Consider the following 23,151-nt stretch of genomic DNA (forward strand, 5'->3'; position numbering starts at 1 on the left):
GGTTTGATCCCCAACATTACATGCACATCAGAAAAAAAGAGAGAGACAGAGAGAAGTAAGAAAGCCTATGACCCTATGTAAGAGTACACTCAGACTTATCTCCTCCTTCCCTATGCTCTGGTATTGCCAGATTACTTCCAACTCCCAAGGTCACTTGCCAGGCACTTCCACACTCCTGTCCTCTTTGGCCCTGAGGACCTTCTCCCTTTGTCTAATAAACTCCTTCCAATTTTACTTCAAATGTCATACATTCCACAAGACTCTCTAAGTTCCCTAATTTTCCATATTCCATATTCCTTTGGTACTCTCATACATTCTATTCAACTTGCATTAGAGATTTTTATCTGCATGTATCTCCTTCATGAGGGTGTAGCTTTTTAGGGGAAGGAGTATAGTGTTTAAGTCATCTATGTATTACCCATAGGATAGGCATGATGTCTTGCAATTAGCAAATGCTTCAAAATTCTTAAGCATACTGCTAATATTGAATCTGAAAGCACATGGCTATTACTGGACTGGTTATGAGACTATTACTGGAAAATTTATCCTTATTTTAATTTGAAAAACTGGCTTCTCTAGATATACCAACTACAAATCATTATAGCAGTTTGGGGTAAATTCTTACTTTTCCCTAGGTCTTCCATGTATGGTCTGAAAAATTATCATATAACACTAAATTTAAGAAGAAAAATTTCATAAAATGCAATAAAAGCACAATTAAATTGATTGAGCACAAACTGACAGTTCAAAAATTATAATTAAATATCTAGTTGGATTGCCAATATGGAAAAATCATTAAAGTGTTTACTGAGGCTCCAAAAAGATTTAGTGTAATACAAGATAATAAAGATACAACAGAGGCTCTACATCTGGGACTTAGCCATTAAAAAACTATAAATTATCTACAGAGAATTATGGCAAAGAATGCATGGGCCAAGAGGTGCAAAAAATATATTAAACAGGTAGGATAATCTAAAAATCACCTAGCAAGGGATTCTGTGACCTTCAGGCAGGATATTTTGAAAATGTCAAGGAATATGAAAACAACCTGGATAAAGGAGCTGTGTGTGGTGGTTCACACATGTAATTCCAGCTACTTAGGAGGTAGAGATAGGAGGGTCATGGTTTGAGGCCAGCTCAGGCAAAAGTTAGCAAGACCCTGTTGCAAAAAGAAGCTTAGCATGGTGGCATGCACCGGTGGTCGCAGCTACTTGGGAGGCAGAAGGAGGTAGGAGCATCATGGTCTGAGGGAGGCCTGGGCAAAAGCATGAGATCCTATCTGAAAAATAAACTAAAAAACAAGTGAATTGGGGGCATGGCTCAAATGGTACAGTGCATGCCTAGGAAATGTGAGGCCCTGAGTTCTATCAAAAAGAAAAAAAAGTGGATAAAGGACTTGAATAGACAGTTCTCAAAAATGATACATAACTGAACACATGAAATGATACAAAATGAACTCATGAAAAGATGCTCAACATCACAAATCATTAGAAAAATGCAAATGAAAACTACAATGAGATAATACCTCAACCATCAAGACAGCTATTATCAAAAAAAAAAAAAACAAAGAAAAAAAGTGTTGGTGATGATGTGGAGAAATTGTAACCTTTTGTGCACTTGTGATGGTGCTATAAAATGGTACAGCTGCTATAGAAAACAGTATGGCAGCTCCTTAAAATATTAAAAATAGGGCTGGGGATTGAGCTTTATGGTACAACATTTGCCTAGCGTATATAAGAGCTTAGTTTCAATTCTTAACACCATAGAAAGAGAGAGAGATGGGGGTGAGGAAAGGGAGAAAGGGAGGGAGAGAGAGAGGAGAGAAATGAAAGCAGGGACTCAAAATAATATTTGTATAATAACCATGTTCATCGTGGCACTGTTCACAACCCAACAGCATGAATGATAAACAAAACATGGCACACACATCATTGGTATATTATTCAGCTTTCAAAAGAAAAATCTGTCATGTCTGCCAAAACGTATGAACTTTAAAAACACCGTGCCCAGTGAAACAAGCCAGTAACAAAAGAACACAGTGTATGATTTCATTCACATGAGATACCTAGAGAAGTCAAATTCAGAAAAAGAATGATGAAAACAGTAAGCAGAATGGTGGTTGCCAGGGGCTGGGGGAATTGGGAACAAGGAGTTGCTGCTTACTGGGTTCAGATTTTCAGATTGGAAAGATGAGAAAAAACTGAAGATGGATGGTGGTTGATAGTTATGCAACAATGCAATCACACTTAATGCTACTGGTTATTCACTTAAAACTGGTAAATTTTGTGTTTTATGCTATTCTACCATAACTTAAAAAGTTAATTTTTGAAAATGTTAAAGACCATGATCAAATATGTATGTGCATGTGTCAAAGGCGCTCAAGATCCTACACTACCAACTTTTACTGCTTTGGGTTAAAACTGTCTAAACTCAACACAGAAACACTGACCATTACTGATTAGAAGTTCTGATTTGCTGTTTGACACATTTCACAAATTTTAAGGATGTTAGTTGTATGCCTCATTTGTACATAGCCAAATCATAAGTACAGAAATATAACCAAAAAGATAATCAAAGAGCAGGGAACAGTGCCTAATTTCTTTTACATTTAACTCCACAGACAATTAGCACTTAACCACATGGCTTATGATTTCCTATTATGAACCCTGGAAAACTAGTTAAAACATGGATCTATGTTAAAGTGGATAAACAGAAATTATACAAATGGACTAATGTATTTAGTGCTTAGTAAAGGCAGTTTATTAAACAACATCTTTTAAAGAGAGATTTTTTTCTGTGTTTTTTTGGGGGGTCGTAATGTAGGACTTCATGTTTGCGAGGCACCACACCTTCAGCCCTAAACGTCTTTTAATATATGGGATTCATGAGGGAAAAAATTATAAATTACATTAAAGAACTTACTTTCACTGTGATGTGTTATCTCTTGAAGTTTGCCTTGTAGTCTCTAGGGAGCAAAAAGAATACCGTAGGTAACAAGAACACATTATATTTCTACTTGCCACATATTTGAATTAACATATTTTAAAGGTAAAACCCTAAGATACAGCAAGGTTATTAAGAATGCTTCCTTACTGCCTTTCACAAGCAAATACTTGTACATACAGTTAGCAGTACGGGAAAGGGTCCCAGAAGACCAAAGACCAAGTGTCACTATTCTGCCCACATATGCTTTTTTCCCCCTTGGTGGGCCTGGGGTTTGAACTAGGTTTTCATGCTTGCAAAGCAAGCACTCTTCCACTTGAGTCATACATCCAGTCCTGCCTGGGCTGGGCTCTAATGGCAATTCTCCTGATCTCAGCCTCCCAAGTAGCTAGGATTATAGGCATGAGCCACCAATGCCCAGCTACATATGCGCTTTTTTATACTACCACATAGCTGTCAATGACATTCCTTAAGACAGATGTGAGGTTTAGGATTTATCCATGCTTTAGATAAGGGTACAAAATTCATACTGCATCATGAGAAAAAGGGGTGGGGTGGGTGGGAACAAAAAAAACATGACAACCTTATCTCCATAGCATAGGGCTCAGCCTTTGGTGTTATTTCTTCCAAATATGCATTTGTAGCATCCCCTGTTCTACTGAATTCTGAATTCTACTTACATGCCCTTAACTGATTCCCAAAGTTTCTTAGTGTACATTGAAGATGATCCTAATATATTCCTCTACCCCAAATTTGCTTCTTTTCTCAGGGTACCTTATTGGCCAAATTCACAGAATTTTAACTTACAGATTTTGAGCCTATTAGATAAAATCATCATCACTACCCTTCTCACTCAGCTCACAGTCAAATGATTAGTAAGCTTCCAAATTTACCTCCTTTCCTTTCCATCACCACTGTCGCAACCACATTAAGCCCTCACAGACTCACACCTATGCTGCTGCAATGGCCTGCCAAGGCTCTCTGCTGACAATTTTTCCTCTCCCTTCTCTGCATTTTACTCCCTCCTATTCAGTCACCAGAGTTCTTGCTTCACAACTCTTTAGCATGTGCTACCTACCCTTTGTTTCTGCCTATATGTTATATAGCTGAGTCCAGTAAAGTACTCCATACTTCACTGTATTCTCAAGGCTTTGCAACTGACAATCTTACTCCCTGCCAGGATCTCCTCCTTCTTCCCCTATCCAGGCCAAGAATAATTTTACTTATACTTTAATACTAGGTTCATAGCATCTTCAACAGACAAATTGCAAGGAAGAAAGAGATGTAGGGGCAATTTACAGATTGAAAGAAATTAAGAGCCTATACAAAAGCTTCTATGGGGTGTTCTTCTGGCCTGTTTTAGAGTCCTATGGCTAGAAACTAGAAGCCAATGTGGAGCATTTTTAAATATAAATAGGATATCTCTAATCTATTCCTAACTGTATGACAATATAAAAAGAAAAATGATATACCACTTTATTCCTTCAGGATAGTTACTATCAAAAAATTAGAAAATAAGTGTTGATAAACATATGGAGAAATTATAACCCTTGTGCATGGCTGGTGGGGATGGCACAGCTGCTATGGAAAACAAAATGGCAGTTTCTTAAAATATTAAAAATAGAGTTACTACTTGATTCAGCAATCTTATTTCTGGATAAATACCCCAAAGAAACAAAAACAGGGTCTCAAATAGATACTTACATACTCATGTTCAAAGCAGCATTGTTCATAATAGCCCAAAGATGGAGGCAACCCAGGTGTCTCAAAGGATGAACAAAATGTGATACACACACACACACACATATATATATACATAACATATGTACATATATACACACATATAACACAGATATACATATATACATACACACACATATATAATGAAAAGACATTCCATCTTTAAAGGAAGACAATTCTAATGTGTTGCAATGTGAATGAACCTTGACGGCATTATGCCAAGTGAAATGAGCATGGCAGAGAAGGGCAAATATTGCATGATTCCACTTAAATGAGGTATCTAAAGTAGACAAGTTCATGGAATTAAAAAGTAGAATGGTGGTTGCCAGGAACTGGAGAGCAGGGTTAGGGAAGGGAAGGGGAATAACTATCTAATAACACAAAGTTTCAAACTGGAATCTGAAAATGTTTTGGAGATAGATGGTGTGGTGATGGTGTTTACATAATAATGTGACTACACTTTATCTAACTGACCAGTAAACTTAAAATAACTAAAGTTGTAAATGATTCTAGCAGCTTTATTTCCTAACAGCCTAAATCTAGAAACAGCCCAGGTGTTAGTAAACAGGAGAATAGATAAACAATGATATAGTCACACAATTAAGTACTGCTCAGTCACAAATTAGGAGAAATGTATTAAGAAATAAATCTCAAAAACATTACATTGAGTGATAAAAATTGCACAAAAGAGTACCTGCTGGATGCTGAAAATAATCACACAAGTGGTTTCTAGTAGTTTTTATCCTAGGGGTGGAAGGGGAGAGTGGGAATTGCCTGGGAAGGCAATCTTTCTGGAGTGGAAGTAATGAGCTGTGTCTTCTTAGGGACTTAGGTCACACAAATGCATTTGTTTCAGAAAACTCAGCAAATGTACTCTTAAAACTTGTGGGTCTAATTTATTTTTTGCTGTCTATAAATTCTACTTTCAAAAATACCACAAAGAAATATTGAACTCTAGTCAATGATACACATGATAAAAATATTCAGGGGTAAAATGTACGGTTTTAACAACTTACCTTGAAACATAATGAATCAAAATGCATGGATAAACGGAAAAGAGATAGAAATATGACAAAACAGATGCAGTAAGCATTACCTCCAGCATTATTAAGAAGGCACCATGAATATCTCCTTTCTTTTCTAATAGATAAGCAGTGACTTCATGGAGTTGATACTTTTGAGTAATCTAGGAAAAAAAAAAGTTAAATATTTTTATTCAAAGTTTTTTTTGTGGAGTTGGAAAATCCCATGGAAGAGGGAAAAAACTGCACAGGATAACAAATAAAGAATTCATACCTAGATAGTATGCTATTGTATAGTATAATATGCAAATATTTGATTTTCTAGGTACATAGTGGCTCATTTGGCAGTTCTAATTGGACAAAATTCATTAGTTTTTTTCACTTATTATAAATACTGTACACTAATTTATGGGGTCTTGGTAAAAAAAAAATAAAGAATATCTAATCAGTAAAAAAGATACATCAAGGAAGCCAAGAAGATAAATGAAAAAAGTACAGAAAATGACAGAAAGCAAATAATGGAGAAAGAGTAGGGAAGTTTCTTAACAAACTCTAGAAACTATTCTAAGAAGGAGGGTAGGAGGGATAAAGGAGAATGATGGAGGGGGTGAATCTAACTAAGACATATTGTAAACACTTTTATAAATGTCATAATGTACCTCCAGCACAACAATAACATACTAAAACTCCAATGAAGTGTTTTTCAAAAGATTAATAAAGTAAAAAACCAAGTTTTTAGAAGAAAAAGAGAGGCACAAATAACACATTATCAGATCTAACAATTCAAAGAGAAAAACATGTGAAACTCTCAATAAATGCAAAAAAGCATCTGGTAAAATTCAGCACCCAGTCATGACAAAACAAAAACAAAATACTCATATTAAGACTAAGAATAGAATTTTCTTAAACTAATAAAAGTTATCTTTTAATATTCTACAATAAACACTACATTTAATGTAAAGTATTTGACATATTCCCTTTAAATCTGGACCAAGGCTAGAACACACAACATTACTGCTTCTAGTTAGTAATATCCTAGAGCTGCTAGACATCGGTTAAGAAAAAGAAACGATTGAAATGAAAAAAAAAACTGCATTATTCTTAGAAAGCACTACTGTCATAAAATAAGAAACAGTCTGAAATGGAAAAGAATTCAGCTCGTTGGTAAATGCAAAACAATGCAAAAAATTAATCACATTATAATGCCACAATTAACAACTAATAAAAAAGAAGAGTCATTTAAAAAACTTCCTTGCACAGTGTTAACAAAGGCTATAAAGTATCCAGGAACAAATTTAAGAAAATATGTGCAAGAATCTTATATAAAAGTTAGGAAGTATAACCAAAGGGTAAAAAGATATTTTTAAAAGGTAAGAATATTTCTGAATGTGAAGAATCAATAACATAATTGTGTCAATTCTTCATGACTTAATCTATAAATACACTATATTTAAAAATCAAAGCTCCAAAAGATTTTTTGGCAGTATTGGGATTTGAACTTAGGGCCTTGAAATTGCTAGGCAGGGCATCATGCATCAGCCCATTCATAAAAAAAATATTTTAAAGGAACTTGATAATGTGATCCTAACACTGATGCGGAATAGAGAGAGTAAAAAACAATGACCAAAGTGTTTTAAAGAAAAAAAATGAGGATACAGGATTCTTTCCCCAAATAATAAGCCTTATTATAAAGCTCTGTTAATTAAAATATGTGGGATGGATGTAGTGAAAGACAAAGAACCAAAAGTACAGAAGAGAATAAACAGACCCGTGCACCCAAACAGAGTTTGATATATAGCAGTATGATGTTAAGAATCACTGAGGAAAGGATCATAAAATGCCACATGAACCATTAGCCATCATTTTGGGAAAAAAAAGATATAAACCTCTCTCTTGACCAGCCTACAAAAATAAATTCCAGGTAGATTAAAAGCTTAAATTTAAGAAGCTAAACTATAAAACTTATATATAGAAGAGACATTCTTTGTGCCATCAAATCAGGAATGGAATTAAGACAGATCCATAAACCTAAACCTTAATGGAAAAGACTGATAATTAAAACAGAAGTCACTAAAAGCAGAGTTAAAAGATATGCCGTAACAAGTTGGAAGAAGGCATTTCCAACAGATGAAATAAAGAATGAAGAATCCAGACATCAGAACTTCTAGAACTCAATAAGAGAACAGCAAAAACTCAAGAGAAGAATGAGCAAATAATATGAATAGACTACTAGATGTCCATTAAGATAAATGACGTTGTTTTGGTGTAGGGGAAAAAAACCAGTGGGAGAGCAAAAGGAGAGGGTGATGAGTGGTGAATATGATCAAAGTACTTTATTATGCATGTATGGAAACCCATTAAAATTGTATAAAAAGGGGGCTGTAAGAAAGTAATAGAGGGGTGAATTTGATTAAGCACATTATATGGACATATCACAATGAAACCCATCTGTATAACTAACATATGCTAATAAAAAAATCACACTGGTAAAAAAGGAATGAGGTAGATCTGAATGTATAAAACTTGATATAAAAAACAGTGAAAAAAGCAATTTGTAATATGCAGCTATGTACTCTATGATACCATTAATATAAATCTTAAAAAGCACAAAACTTTTATCATGCATACATAGGAAAAAGTTAAAATCATGGATTGAAAGAATAAACACCAGCTTTAGACTGGGGGAACCTTAGAGCAGAAAGGCAAAAGGATAAAGTATGCTTTATTTTTAAAATAAAAACCCAAAATAACAAAGATCTAAAGCCAGGATGGCAAAATGTTAACAACTAAAATTGATTTTGTCAACATAGTAAAAATGTCGATATTCCCCAAAGTAATCTACATGTTTAATGCAATTCCCATCAAAATTCTAATGACATTCATTAAAGAGATTGAAAAATCTACTGTTAAATTTATATGGAAACACAAGAGGCCACGAATAGCCAAGGCAATACTCAGTCAAAAGAACGATGCAGGAGGTATCACAATACCTGACTTCAAACTATATTACAAAGCAATAACAATAAAAACAGCATGGTACTGGCACAAAAACAGACATGAAGACCAGTGGAACAGAATAGAGGACCCAGATATGAAGCCACACAACTATAAGCAACTTATCTTTGACAAAGGAGCTAAAAATATACGATGGAGAAATAGCAGCCTCTTCAACAAAAACTGCTGGGAAAACTGGTTAGCAGTCTGCAAAAAACTGAAACTAGATCCATGTATATCACCCTATACCAAGATTAACTCAAAATGGATCAAGGATCTTAATATCAGACCCCAAACTCTTAAGTTGATACAAGAAAGAGTAGGAAATACTCTGGAGTTAGTAGGTATAGGTAAGAACTTTCTCAATGAAACCCCAGCAGCACAGCAACTAAGAGACAGCATAGATAAATGGGACCTCATAAAACTAAAAAGCTTCTGTTCATCAAAAGAAATGGTCTCTAAACTGAAGAGAACACCCACAGAGTGGGAGAAAATATTTGCCAACTATACATCAGACAAAGGACTGATAACCAGAATATACAGGGAACTTAAAAAACTAAATTCTCCCAAAACTAATGAACCAATAAAGAAATGGGCATGTGAACTAAACAGAACTTTCTCAAAAGAAGAAATTCAAGTGGCCAGAAAACACATGAAAAAATGCTCACCATCTCTAGCAATAAAGGAAATGCAAATTAAAACCACGCTAAGATTCCACCTCACCCCTGTTAGAATAGCCATCATCAGCAACACCACCAACAACAGGTGTTGGCGAGGATGTGGGGAAAAAGGAACCCTCTTACACTGTTGGTGGGAATGTAGACTAGTACAACCACTCTGGAAAAAAATTTGGAGGCTACTTAAAAAGCTGGACATCGATCTACCATTTGATCCAGCAATACCACTCTTGGGGATATACCCAAAAGACTGTTACTCCAGAGGCACCTGCACATCCATGTTTATTGCGGCACTATTCACAATAGCCAAGTTATGGAAACAGCCAAGATGCCCCACCACTGACGAATGGATTAAGAAAATGTGGTATCTATTCACAATGGAATTTTATGCAGCCATGAAGAAGAACGAAATGTTATCATTCGCTGGTAAATGGATGGAATTGGAGAACATCATTCTGAGTGAGGTTAGCCTGGCTCAAAAAACCAAAAATCGTATGTTCTCCCTCATATGTGGACATTAGATCAAGGGCAAACACAACAAGGGGATTGGACTATGAGCACATGATAAAAGCGAGAGCACACAAGGGAGGGGTGAGGATAGGTAAGACACCTAAAAAACTAGCTAGCATTTGTTGCCCTTAACGCAGAGAAACTAAAGCAGATACCTTAAAGCAACTGAGGCCAACAGGAAAAGGGGAACAGGTACTAGAGAAAAGGTTAGATCAAAAAGAATTAACCTAGAAGGTAACACCCACACACAGGAAATCAATGTGAGTCAATGCCCTGTATAGCTATCCTTATCTCAACCAGCAAAAACCCTTGTTCCTTCCTATTATTGCTTATACTCTCTCTACAACAAAATTAGAAATAAGGGCAAAATAGTTTCTGCTGGGTATTGAGGGGGTAGGGGGGAAAGGGAGGGGGCGGAGTGGGTGGTAAGGAAGGAGGTGGGGGCAGGGGGGAGAAATGACCCAAGCCTTGTATGCACATATGAATAATAAAAGAAAAATGGAAAAAAAATTGATTTTGTGAGTACATACATATTTGCTATTCTGCACATTTCTAAATACTTGGAATATTTCATAACTAGACATTTTCTAAAGTATGGACAATTCGGGAAGTAGATGCAGAAAACACAGGTTACTATTTATTGACAGAAAAAGAAAAGAAATAACTTTAAAATAAAATTTTATGCTGGCTTATAACACACACACACACACACACACACACACACATCCCTTCACATGGAAAGAAAGGAAGACAACCTGGTCCATACATGAGCTAAAGCTACTGGGTTAGTCTATTACATTTTTAAATCACTAGTCTGAAATTTAAAGGTTAGTCTTTTCAATATTTTTGCTGAGTTCATTTTTTTTGGCTTATTGTGCTGTGTAGAATTTCTAGGAACATGGAGGAACGTGTGTTATTTCTATAGTTCAACAAACTAAACAGAGAAGCAGTTATCACAACAGGTACAGCCAGCACTATGCACACAGACCATCTGGTTAAGTCTCAGATGTCACCATCTATTATTTAACTTCTGCAAGTACCTTCAGATGTGGGTCTCTCTGTGCTATCTGGCAAATGGAGAATGTTCAGGAAAAGTTCACTCTTGTCTTGTATACTATTGGCTAGCCTTACCTGAATCGTTTCTTCCAACCGGTAGCATTCAAGGACTTGCAGTGTCTCTATAACTTGGTTTGGCTTGAACTGACACAGCAGCTCAATGAATTGCTCTGTAATACAGGGAGATATTTGCAGCGATTCTTGATTCACATGAATACCTTCCCTGAAAACAAAAGGAAACAATCCTAAATGGTAGACTATTTAAGCACACCTATAATTAAAGGCTACAGGTAACAAGTGTAACATGTTAAAAACCAGAATACCTTCTGGTCAGTTAAAAACATGAATTCTGTGTTATGTTCCTTGGCTTATTCAGGTCAACTATGCATAACATGGGACATTCTAGCTAGAAATATATCTCCATTTACAATGAATGATTAAGGAAATGATATTCAGTTGAGACACTTTTAAATCATACCACAAGTCATACTCAGCTATGAAAGAAATAATACCCAACTCAGTCTAAACACTTGATACATGAATAACTATATATAATAAACTGTCTTCTAGTCTCAGCAACTGTCTCTACTATTCTTCCCTCACAGCACCAAACATACCATGTTCTTGTAACAACTTCTTCAATTATCTGCCTTCTCTAAACACTACCAACTCTGTGATGGCCAGTACCATGTAGCTTCTCATTAATGAATTTTCAAACTCAAACAATGTCTTAGATGTAGTAAAGGCTAATATTTTTGGTTATGGTTAAAACAAAAGTGTGATGAACAGTAAGATACACAATAATTATTGGTTCATTTGCTTTGTATGCCCACTATTCACAAAGCCCACTATTCATAAGGCCTACACAAAAACCTTGGAAGTAGTATTAGTTTTACCATGGTGGGCAGGCACTCAAGTACTGTGGCCCAAAAGGACTATTAAGTAAATCAATTGCTGCTCATGAGACCTAAGAATCTTCTCCATTCTAGCTTCAAAAGAAGTTAGTTCCTTCAGAGAGTCCTATTTCTCTTCAGAATTCCTAAACTAGGTTTCCTTACATAAAGAATTGGAAGAGGGTTAATGAGATACAAAAATGATGGCTTGATAAACTAGCCTTCTAAAGAAAAGTTAAGGCAGATGGACTAAAGCAGCAGTTTCCAGCTCTTCTCACAACATGGCACAGAGAACATTTGCATGGCCATTGAAGTGAAATTAGATTACTCACAAGGCATTCTGGCTGCCCCAAGAGCTAAGGGGATCCATCTCTAAACACACCCATAGTCAAGGGCAGTGCACCAACAGTCACAAGGTAAGAATCTCTGAATTCCAGAGAGCATGATTTGGACTTGATAATTATTCTACAAATGATGGTCAGTAGCACTCCTCTTTTTACTAATACGACGCTTGAGGTAAAGTTAAGGATTATATTTAGACTCAGGAGATCTTTCCTTGAAAGAGCTCTGTGTCCTCAGTTTTGAACAAAGGCTGAGTGATAAATTAAGTTTTGATTCTTGGGGCTTTTAATAAATGCAGTTGGACCAATTCATTATATCCTCAAATTGGCAGTAAAATTCAAAGATCAAGTTTTAATTTTTTGGTATCTCACAATTGCCTTTCACACACAGTTTTGTTTGGTGACTAATCTCTATGTACATCACCAACTTAGTTCTTACATGTAACGTGAAAATTATGTGTTTAAGTGTCTGTGTCCCAGCCACACTATCAACTCCATCAGGGCAATGACCAGGTTGCTTTCATCATTGTTTCCTCAGCACTGGCACAGTCCTAGCACATAATGAACAGTGCTTGACAAATGTCCACTGAATGGAACCAAACTGACTATCAATAGTGTATGGCTGCCCCATACAGACAGAAGCAGAATAGAGGGGTCTGTGGCTATAAAGTCAGACACAGCTAGAAATAAATCCTGTTAGAAAGCTCTAGATGGAGAAATTAGAATATACACGTGATCAATCCATGGAAATGGTAGTTCTTGAAGTAGGACTGTGATACTGTGATAGAATAAGATGTACATATTTGGTCTCTGTCCCAAGCTCCTGGCACACAGATTCCTAAACTGGAATCTCCAAAGTGGTATGTCCCTTTGTGTATGCTAATGATATGACTGGGGGGCTCCAGACAGCCTTTGGATGGGAGAGGCTGGTTGCCAGAGGACCAACCATGTTATTAGTGGGATGGAATTTTCAGTTCTGGAACTGTTCCTCATTTCCAAGGACGGGAGGGACTGAAGACTGGCTGATCACAATGCCTAAAAAGATAATCAATCAGGCCTACAAAATAAAGCCTCCATAAAAACCCAAAAGGAAATAGTCTAGAGAGGTTCCAGATTGCTGAGCACATGGAGATTACCTAGAAAAGTGCTGAGAGGGTATGGAAACTCCCTGCCTCTTCCCACGTACCTTGTCCTATGCATCTCTTCCACCTGGCTATTTTTTTGTATCCTTTGTAATAACATTCATAATAAACTGGTCTACATAAATAATATGTCTTCCTGAGTTTAGTGAGCCCCTCTAGCAAATTAACCAAACCTAAGTAAAGGTCATGAGAATGAACCTCAATTTATAGCCAATTAGTCAGAAGCATGGATTATAACCTGGGGCTTGTGACTGGCACGAAGTGGAGGAAGTCTTGTGGGACTCAGTCTTTAACTTGTGGAACATGACACTAAAGACAGGTAGACAGTGTCAGAATTGAGTTAAATTAAATTGTACAACACCTAGTCATGGTCCACTGGAGAAATGCTTGGTTGATAACTGGGCACATTTGGTGAACAAAGCAGTTTGTTTTTCCCTATCTCTTCTCAGAAGGACAGGTGTGTTGCAAGAGAACACGATTTGATAAAAGAAAATGGGACTGTTAACTCATGTGTCTCCACATTCAAGTGAGCAAGTATACTTCCAGATATTTATGCCAAGCGGTAGGTATTGTCAAGATTTTATCTATACCAGACTTTTGTCAATATTTCTTATAAATGTAAGACTATGGAGTAAATTAAGATTTGACATAAACATCTGTCAGTGAATTACAGTACTTAATTCTTCCCAGAATATTTGACAAAACCATTTATAAGAACGGAAGATATGAATATGTATGAAACCAAGCAAATCACTCAAATGAATAGATTCTGATGCATGTGTTTATGAAGAAATAATGTGTCTGGTGGGAAATAATTGGGCAACATCAATATAATCAAAACTACAATAAATATGCTGTGGTATTAATGAATTTATATCCATTTCTGACTGTTGCTTATCAGTCCTGCACATAAACACAATTTGTTGCATTTATTTGTCAAAGTTCTTTGTTAGTATTCTATTAGCTTCCTGTTGTGCTACATACTCACTGCAAACATTAATGACTGTCAAAATTATGTCTTTTAAACCTAAACCTTATCTACTCTTTCGAGAATCTCTAATAATAGCATCGACTACAAGGACATAAACATTTAAATGTATGTAAAAGGGAGAATTTCATAAGGAATATACATGTATACTGAATAAGAATAAAATATACATTAAAATGATTCTAAAATTAAAATTCTAACTTCCTAATATTTGACAAAGGACAATTTTACTGGAGTAGAAAGGCTGGTCTAGACCCTCTTCCTCACTCTAAAAGCTATACACAAACAGGCCAGCCTTGAACCTCTTTCCCTATCTCTAATGAAGAGGATTTCACAGCCTCCCTCAGTAGCCCAGTACTAATTTTGGTAATTTGGGGCAATGTCAGCTTATTAAATTCTGTCTGTCTGAACTCTCTGCTCATTGTCATAAATCCAGTTTTTGGAGGTAGTGGCATACTAATGGCCACTCAGTACATTTTAGACTAAGAACTCAACTATATCACTTGCAACACATAAGAGTATAGAAAACTAATTTTTTTCTGCAGCTTTCATTCAAATCAAGCTGCTTCACAAAGCCTTCAGGCTGAATTTTCAGCTTTCTATACACATTCCATGTTGGAAATACCACAATGTAATACTGAGCCAACTGAACAAAACATATGGGAGTATGCCAGTCTGTCTGAAAAGACTTTAAATGGGATTATTATTGGTAGCAAAGACAATGCCTATAAAATCTGTATGAAATTATAATGTAATAAACACAATAGTGCCTACAACTTGACAACAATTAGCTTAGATGGGAACCTGTTCTCTGGCAAGAAGGAATCTAGTGGCATTGTTTGTCCCCTGCTGTCCATGATGGCCCTGCACACTGTGCACAGCTGCCAGGAGTCCCTTAGAGAGGAACAGCTGCAATCTCTTATAAGCATTTATGAGGCACAGAACAAAGCAGACAGGCACACCATTCTGACCACAGAGACTGCCACACCATGCTGATGTAACAGCAGATCTAAGATAGCTGGCTTTAGGGGATTTGGTCACTTTCAATTTCCCTAGTTTGACTAATCAAGTGCCAAAATGTACTCCCTCAAATCTTAAAAAAAAAATTGTTATTTCTCTGATATTCATGAAAAAGAATGTCTTGTTTTGATTGTTCTCCTGCACAGACAGGAAGATTAGGCTTTATAAGGTAACAGAAGTAAGAGCCTAATGATTCTAGAAACCAAAAGAAACATTCAGCTCTATAACCATGCCAAGTACAGATCATTCCAGTGCTGCACAGACTTCAGTTAAAAATTCATAAAGGCAATCTAGGGGTGTAGCTCAGGGTTTGACCTCCAGCACCAAAAAAACCCCCCCAAAAAACAAACAAAAAACCCCAATACTGAAACACCCATAAGATAGCTAAAACAATTATTCCAAGTGCTATGATTAGGTAAGACAGTAACAATTTTACGATATCTTCATCATGTATATTCTTCCTTATGCAAAGCTCTCCTTATCACTAAAATCTGCTAGTCATCTTAACAGCAAGGTTGTCTGGCCCAATCTGAAGAAAGACTAGAAAGATGCATCTCAGCATAATACTAAAACTGGTGCACTTCCAAGTTCTGGTGGGAAACCTAATGCCATTGTCTCCCACAAATGACAGATGAAAATGGAAGAGATAGATGAGAGGCAATTCTATGACCCCCACAGAGATATTCTTCAAACAGTTTCCAGAAATGATTTTGGAACTGATACAGGGCCAGACTACTGTATCTCTATTACAATGGCCACATAAAAACAGCACATACACAGAATGAAGACTTGGTCTCTGATTCTGGCATGGAAGTGGCCTGGAAATCATCACATACTCACAATGAGGAAAATGATGGACAAACAGAAAAGTCAACTACTCTTCTTAGTTCCATCTAAGAATTGAAGAAATGAAAGGGGAATACAGAGAATTATAGCTTACTGGAGCAGAAGCACAGGAGTAGATACTGCAGCTGCTGGAGACAGATTAAAGTAGAAAAACTTAAAATTCTAACAAGTTGCTGGAGGTTCATTGTGATAAGTTTGACAGTTAAAAATTCCAAAGGACTCTGATCTTAGGAAAGTTCCTACACTTTTGGAATTTATCTCCAGGAAGCCCACTGGGTTCTTTCTGTGAAGATCAGAGAAAAATCCCCTCACGTTTCCATTAGGGCAAGGGGAGAAGTAGCCATTCTGAAATACATCCAGGCATTCTGTTCTTCTCAACAAGGCCTTCTGTGATGGGCTGAATCATGTCCCTTTAATCTATATGATGAAGTATGAGCCACAGTGCCTCAGATTGTGACATTATTTAGAAAGACAGTCTTTGCACATGTAAGCAGTTAAGTTAGGATAAGGTCACACTGGAGTAGGGTGGGCCTCTAATCCATGACCCATGTCTTCCTGCAAGAAGGGAAAATCTGGACACTGACATATGCACAAGGAGGGCACCATGTGACAGCTGGAATCAGTGCAATGCTTCTAAGCCCAGAAATGCCAGATTGCAGCAATCCACTGGAAACCAGAGAGGCACAGAACAAATCTTTACAGCCCTCAGTAGGAAACAACACTGCCAACAACTTGATTTTGTACTTACAGCATCCAGAACTGTGAGACAATGAATTTCTGTTGTTTAACTCACCCAGTTTATGGTGTTTGTTAAGGTAACTCTGTGAAACTAATACAACTGACCTCCAGGTAAACTATTTTAATATAGCCTAACTGGGGTTTTACCAGAGCTTAACTTATCTGGGGAAGTGAAATAGCCAACTCTAGCCTTCCTGTCTCACTTGAGGGGGTAAGGGTGAGAGGGCTGAGAAGCACTGTTTAGGAAACATCTAGGGCTACAAACTCTGTAACATAGTGAAAGTTAATTATAGGACTGTATAGCACTTTCCCTGCTTCCACAACCTACTACCACATCAATAGGGCTCCTAGAGAATAACAGGAGAACACAATGGAAATACCTATCTCAGACCTAAAAGAAAATGCTAGGGGGAAAAAAACCATAGAAATGATGAATGCCTTTGATAGCCTTATCGACTACCTGGACACAGGTGAAGAAAAAAAAAAAACAGTGAGTTTAAAGAAATTTCAACAGAAACTTCCAAAACTGAACTGTGGAAAAAAAACAAAACAAAAGAAAACAAAACGGATGAAAATGAGGGACTATAACATCCAAGAACTGAGGGACAATCACAAAAGGTGTAAATATACGTATTGGGAGTATCAGAAGGAAAAGAAATATTTGAAATAATGAAATAATTTTCTAAAATTAATGATAGATAGCAAACCACAGATCCAAGACGCTCAAAGAATACCAGGCAGAATAAATATCAAAAAAGGCTACACCTAGGTATACGACATTCCAACTGCAGAAAAAGGACAAAGAAAATCTTGGAGAAGCTGGTGAGGAATGAGGAGGATATATTACCTAGAGAGGAGCAAGGATTAAAAATTACATCAGATTTCTTTCCAAAAACTATGCAAGGAAGAGAACAGTACAGTGAGAAAGGAAAGTGCTGAAAGGAAAAAACATCAACTTATCCAGCAAAGTTCTCTCTCAAAAGTTAAAGGAGAAATCCTTTTTCAGACAAAGGAAAATAAAAGGAATGTGCTGCTGGCACACCTGCCTTATAACAAATGTTGAAAGAAGTTCTTCAGAAAGAAGGAAAGTTACATATAAGTCAGAAACTTGAATCTACATGAAGAATAGAAGAACAATAGAGGAGGACTAAATAAAGGTTAAAATAAAACCTTATTTTTATTATTCTTAACTGACCTATTATGTAACAGATTGCTTAAAAGAGTAATAGTAACAATGTACTCAGTAATTATAGCTTATAGATAAGTGAAATGAATGACAGTAATAAGGAAAGGGAGGGAAGAATTGGGGATACACTATTATGAGGTACTTGTACTACCAATTAAGTGCTACATGTTATTTATAATTGGACCTAGATTAGTTATAAATATATGTTGCTAACTAAAGGGCAGTCACTTAAGAAAGGAAGTATAATTGATAGTCTAAGAAAAGAAAAACTGGATTTACCTAAAACACCCAATTAAAACCAGGGAAGGCACAAAATGAGGGGAAGACAAAAAAAGAAACAAAGAGCAAGGGCAAAGAATAGAAAACAATAACATATATATATATATATATATATATATATATATATATATGTAGAAATACATATATATATATATATATATATATATATATATATATATATATATAGAAACAATAGAATTGCAAATGTCACAGTGTACCTTAAAATGTGTCCTTCTGTAAAATACAGAAATGTAGTATTTGGATAGAGTTCTTTAAATAAAAATAAAGCAAAGTTTTTGAAACTTAATATGTGGCACTCACATGCCAGTTTTCATTGTATCAGATTTTGAAAAGCAAACAGCAAACCCTTCCAAAGGACTGAGATCTGCTCTCACTTTTATTATTAACTTAAGCAAATTTATGGGAGCAAAGAACACAGTAAACATTAAGCTATTTACATCTCTAATTTTTTTATGCTATTCAATCACATACAGATGGTATGTCTGCATGTTAGTAAATGTTATAGCTTCCAGTTTAGTATTGTTTTTATAGTCACATCATCATGTTTGCCAATTTAGTATTAAATTAAGCTTAAATCCTGTTCGTGTTTACTTGGCCATCTTCCCTATCTCCTTTTTAAAAATAGCTTTTTCTATTATAAATGCTAATATGAATATTTTAGTATTAATCAGTTTTTAATTTCAGAGTATTTTCTTAAAATACATTTTCCAAAATGGAATCAAAGCATATGGACTACATTATAGCTTTTAATTACATATAGATAAATTGTTCTCAAGAAAAAGTAGATTAAGAGGGAAGAACAGGTATACAAGGGGGGAATGGCAATGGGTGGTGTATCATATGAGCAAATACCTCAGTGCTGCTGAGAACAAAGGAGAAAAGGGAAATGGAAGGAGGAAGCCAGTGAAGCAGGGCAGACAGGCTCGAGTCAGATCAAGAAGGGCCTGAACATCTAGAAGAGTTTGGACTTCACTTAGGACAATGGGAACTGACGGAACTTTGAGTATGCAAACATTATCATTACTTGCTTCTTGTTGGGAAACCAGCTAAAATAACCAGAGGAGAGATACTGAGTGCCTCGGCCAGGACAGTGAGGGTATAAACAATAGGGTATCACATGTAAGTGATACAAAGAGGCCAGGTGCCAGTGGCTCATCCTTGTAGTACTAGCTACTCAGGACACAGAGATGAGGAGGATCGCAGTTTGAAGCGAGCTGTGGCAAACAGTTTGTGAGACCCTATCTTAAAAATACCTAACACAAAACAGGGATGGTGGACTGGCTCAAGTGGTAGAGTACCTCCCTAGCAAGCATGAGGTTCTGAGTTCAAACTTGTGTGCCACCAAAAAAAAAGATATAAAGAGGTTAGGTTTGCAGATTTTTGTTTATTTGTTTTGAGATGACATTTCACTAAGTTGCTCAGGCTGGTCTCCATCTCCTGGGCTCAAATGATTGTCCCACCTCAGCCTCCCAAGTAGCTGACACTACATGTGTGCACCTCCATGCCTGGCTTTGTAGATGCTGATGACTGACTGGTTCTGAATGGTGTGGGTGAGAAGGTGGAGTGGCAGTGGGTTAAAGAAAGTGAAATCTGGTCATCACTCTCAGGATTTTATTGAGGACACTTACACTAGAACTGCCTGCTTGCCAGTCTGTTCCCAACAGTAGAGTACAAGTTCTCTGAAGGCAGGGCCCTGTCTTACCAGTTTATCTTCACGCCACTCACTATGCTTGGTAGGCTGTAGCTACTCAGAAATTGCCAAATGAAATAAATGCGTGGATGAAGCCATTTGCTAAGAGAGAAAATAAAGGACAGGGAGCAGGTTTGGGTTGGAAAAAATATAAATGGCAATCTCACTACAAATAACTACTAAATAAAGAGACAAAGAAATGAATGCATGTAGGCATTCTATCTAGCTATCTATCTACCTACCTACCTACCTATCTGTCTATCTAGAGAGAAAGAGATTAGGAGATACTGTCAGGGCTGCTAGCAAAATACTAACCAAAGATCTGACACCAGGAGGCAAGCCTAACTGAGCTCACAATTGCCTTGACCACGACATCACTCACTGAAGAGGACTGTATCTTTCTGTGTCTAAGTTCATGAACATTTATTATGCTCTACTTTTTATCTTAATTTGGAAATGTGCTGTTTTGACACTGGGTATCAATATCTTAAAATGGCCCCTTCAAAAATATGCATAGAAATTCTGACAGATTCAACTATAAAGCAATGTACAGCCATTTCCATAATCTATATTTTGCTTCTTGGAAAAGTTATTAATTTTGTTAGCAATATTCAATTTTTACTTTAAGTCAAAAAAACACAATGTGTCGTTCTATGTAGTATTTTTCCACAGGAAAAGTCTTATATATTTCACAGGCTTTCAGGACATTGTTAACAAAGACCAATCGACATTACTAGGAAAATGACACTGAGGAAAATATTTTGAATATAAATATACTTGCACATTCTCTTTATTTGTCACACAGCTCATGGCCTCACAATAATAATCACTGTTCTTTTGTATTATCCTTTGAGCATGCCAGCTGCACCAAGGGCCTGTATCTGGACATGAATACATCAGAACTCCTGTGGGAACTGGTGGCCAGCAGGAGCACACAGAGAGAGGGGGCAGGGTCTCTGTGCAGCAGCTGCCCAAAGGAGAGAATAGGAAGAGGATGCAAATCCTTTCTCTCCCAAGCTGGTGGCCTCAATTCAGGCAAGTAATTTGTTTCTGGAGGATTAACCTAGCTCCCCCCAAACTATCTAATCTTGTCATGTACAGATGCCACCAATGTCTTTGTAGGTCAATTAATCCTACTCATGAAACTATTATGTAACAAAGCCAACTTAAAGAAATTGGGTAAAGGGAGAAATATATATAAAAATTCAAGTACATGATTTGTTCCTTTAAAAATGCTATTAACAAAATTAAAAGCTCCCCCCTCAAAAATAGCTTTTTTTACATTTAACATGTAAATGTTAAATCAAATATGCTTATGCAGTATATATAGGAACAAGATCCTATTAACTCAGGCTTTGGGGCAAGATCAAAAAAAGCAACATTCTGATGTGACACCTACAAACAAGCAGTCCTCCTCTCAAAATAACTGTTTTCTTCATTTCCCTGCTCTACAGAATGCTAGTACAGGCGTTTCATAGGGGAAAAAAACCTGGAGCTTAGGAAAATAACCCCAAATCTATTGCTTAAGAACAGAAAGGGAAGAAACACAAGCAAAAATAGTCTAAAGTTGGCTGCCAATGAAAGCTGCGTGGCTGGGCCAGTCCACCTATTTTTGAGTTTTTGTCTCTACTTCTTTTTTCCATATTTTCTCAGTTCTTTACTTCAGTTTTCCCAGTACCTAAAAAGACTCTAATCCTTACCTTGGGTTAGTCAACAAGTACAGTGTTAGACCCAAAAGATAACTCAAAGGTGCTCTGATGTGCTGAGAGCCCCAGAGTTCCCCTTACAAACCGGGTCCCTCCCACTTTCAGTGTCCCCCTCAGGGCAGGAGAGGCCTTCTGCAACATTCCCTCACCTGCCTAACTCCCTGTCCCCACTAAAGAGAAAACAATCTCAAAGACAAGTTGGTTATAGTTGTGTGGCTTCATATCTGGGTCCTCTATTCTGTTCCACTGGTCTTCATGTCTGTTTTTGTGCCAGTACCATGCTGTTTTTATTGTTATTGCTTTGTAATATAGTTTGAAGTCAGGTATCGTGATACCTCCAGCATTGTTCTTTTGACTGAGTATTGATTGCCTTTGACAAAGGCGCTAAAAATACACGGAGAAAAGACAGTCTCTTCAACAAAAACTGCTGGGAAAACTGGTTAGCAGTCTGCAAAAAACTGAAACTAGATCCATGTATATCACCCTATACCAATATTAACTCAAAATGGATCAAGGATCTTAATATCAGACCCCAAACTCTAAAGTTGATACAGGAAAGAGTAGGAAATACTCTGGAGTTAGTAGGTATAGGTAAGAACTTTCTCAATGAAACCCCAGCAGCATAGCAACTAAGAGAGAGCATAGATAAATGGGACTTCATAAAACTAAAAAGCTTCGCTCAACAAAAGAAATGGTCTCTAAACTGAAGAGAACACCCACAGAGTGGGAGAAAATATTTGCCAGCTACACATCAGACAAAGGACTGAAGACCAGAATATATAGGGAACTTAAAAAACTAAATTCTCCCAAAATTAATGAACCAATAAAGAAATGGGCAAGTGAACTAAACAGAACTTTCTCAAAAGAAGAAATTCAAATGGCCAAAAAACACATGAAAAAATGCTCACCATCTCTAGCAATAAAGGAAATGCAAATTAAAACCACACTAAGATTCCACCTCACCCATTAGAATAGCCATCATTAGCAACACCACTAATAACAGGTGTTGGCGAGGATGCTGGGGAAAAAGGAACCCTCTTACACTGCTGGTGGGAATGTAAACTAGTACAACCACTCTGGAAAAAAATCTGGAGGCTACTTAAAAAGCTAAACATTGATCTACCATATGATCCAGCAATACCACTCTTAGGGATATACCCAAAAGAATGTGACATAGGTTACTTCTGAGGCACCGTGTTTATTGCAGCACTATTCTCAATAGCCAAGTTATGGAAACAGCCAAGATGCCCCACCACTGATGAATGGATTAAGAAAATGTACTCATACACAATGGAATTTTATGCAGCCATGAAGAAGAACGAAATTTTATCATTCGCAGGTAAATGGATGGAATTGGAG

The 23,151-nt window shown here is 36.7% G+C and overlaps 1 protein-coding gene across 7 annotated transcripts in view; it reads right to left on the minus strand.

Annotated features, from left to right (window-relative positions):
• Positions 1-23,151, minus strand: part of Vps8 (VPS8 subunit of CORVET complex) — a 309,569-nt gene that overhangs the window by 66,310 nt on the left and 220,108 nt on the right. For all 7 annotated transcript variants that reach the window (XM_074073616.1, XM_074073619.1, XM_074073618.1 and 4 more), the window contains 3 exons: positions 11,018-11,165; positions 5,780-5,869; positions 2,923-2,965 (listed from right to left, as the gene is read on the minus strand). In XM_074073616.1, coding sequence (XP_073929717.1) covers positions 2,923-2,965; positions 5,780-5,869; positions 11,018-11,165 — 281 coding nt within the window. The remainder of the gene's footprint in view (positions 1-2,922; positions 2,966-5,779; positions 5,870-11,017; positions 11,166-23,151) is intronic.

Source organism: Castor canadensis, chromosome 5, assembly GCF_047511655.1.
Source record: "Castor canadensis chromosome 5, mCasCan1.hap1v2, whole genome shotgun sequence".
NCBI lineage: Eukaryota > Metazoa > Chordata > Mammalia > Rodentia > Castoridae > Castor > Castor canadensis.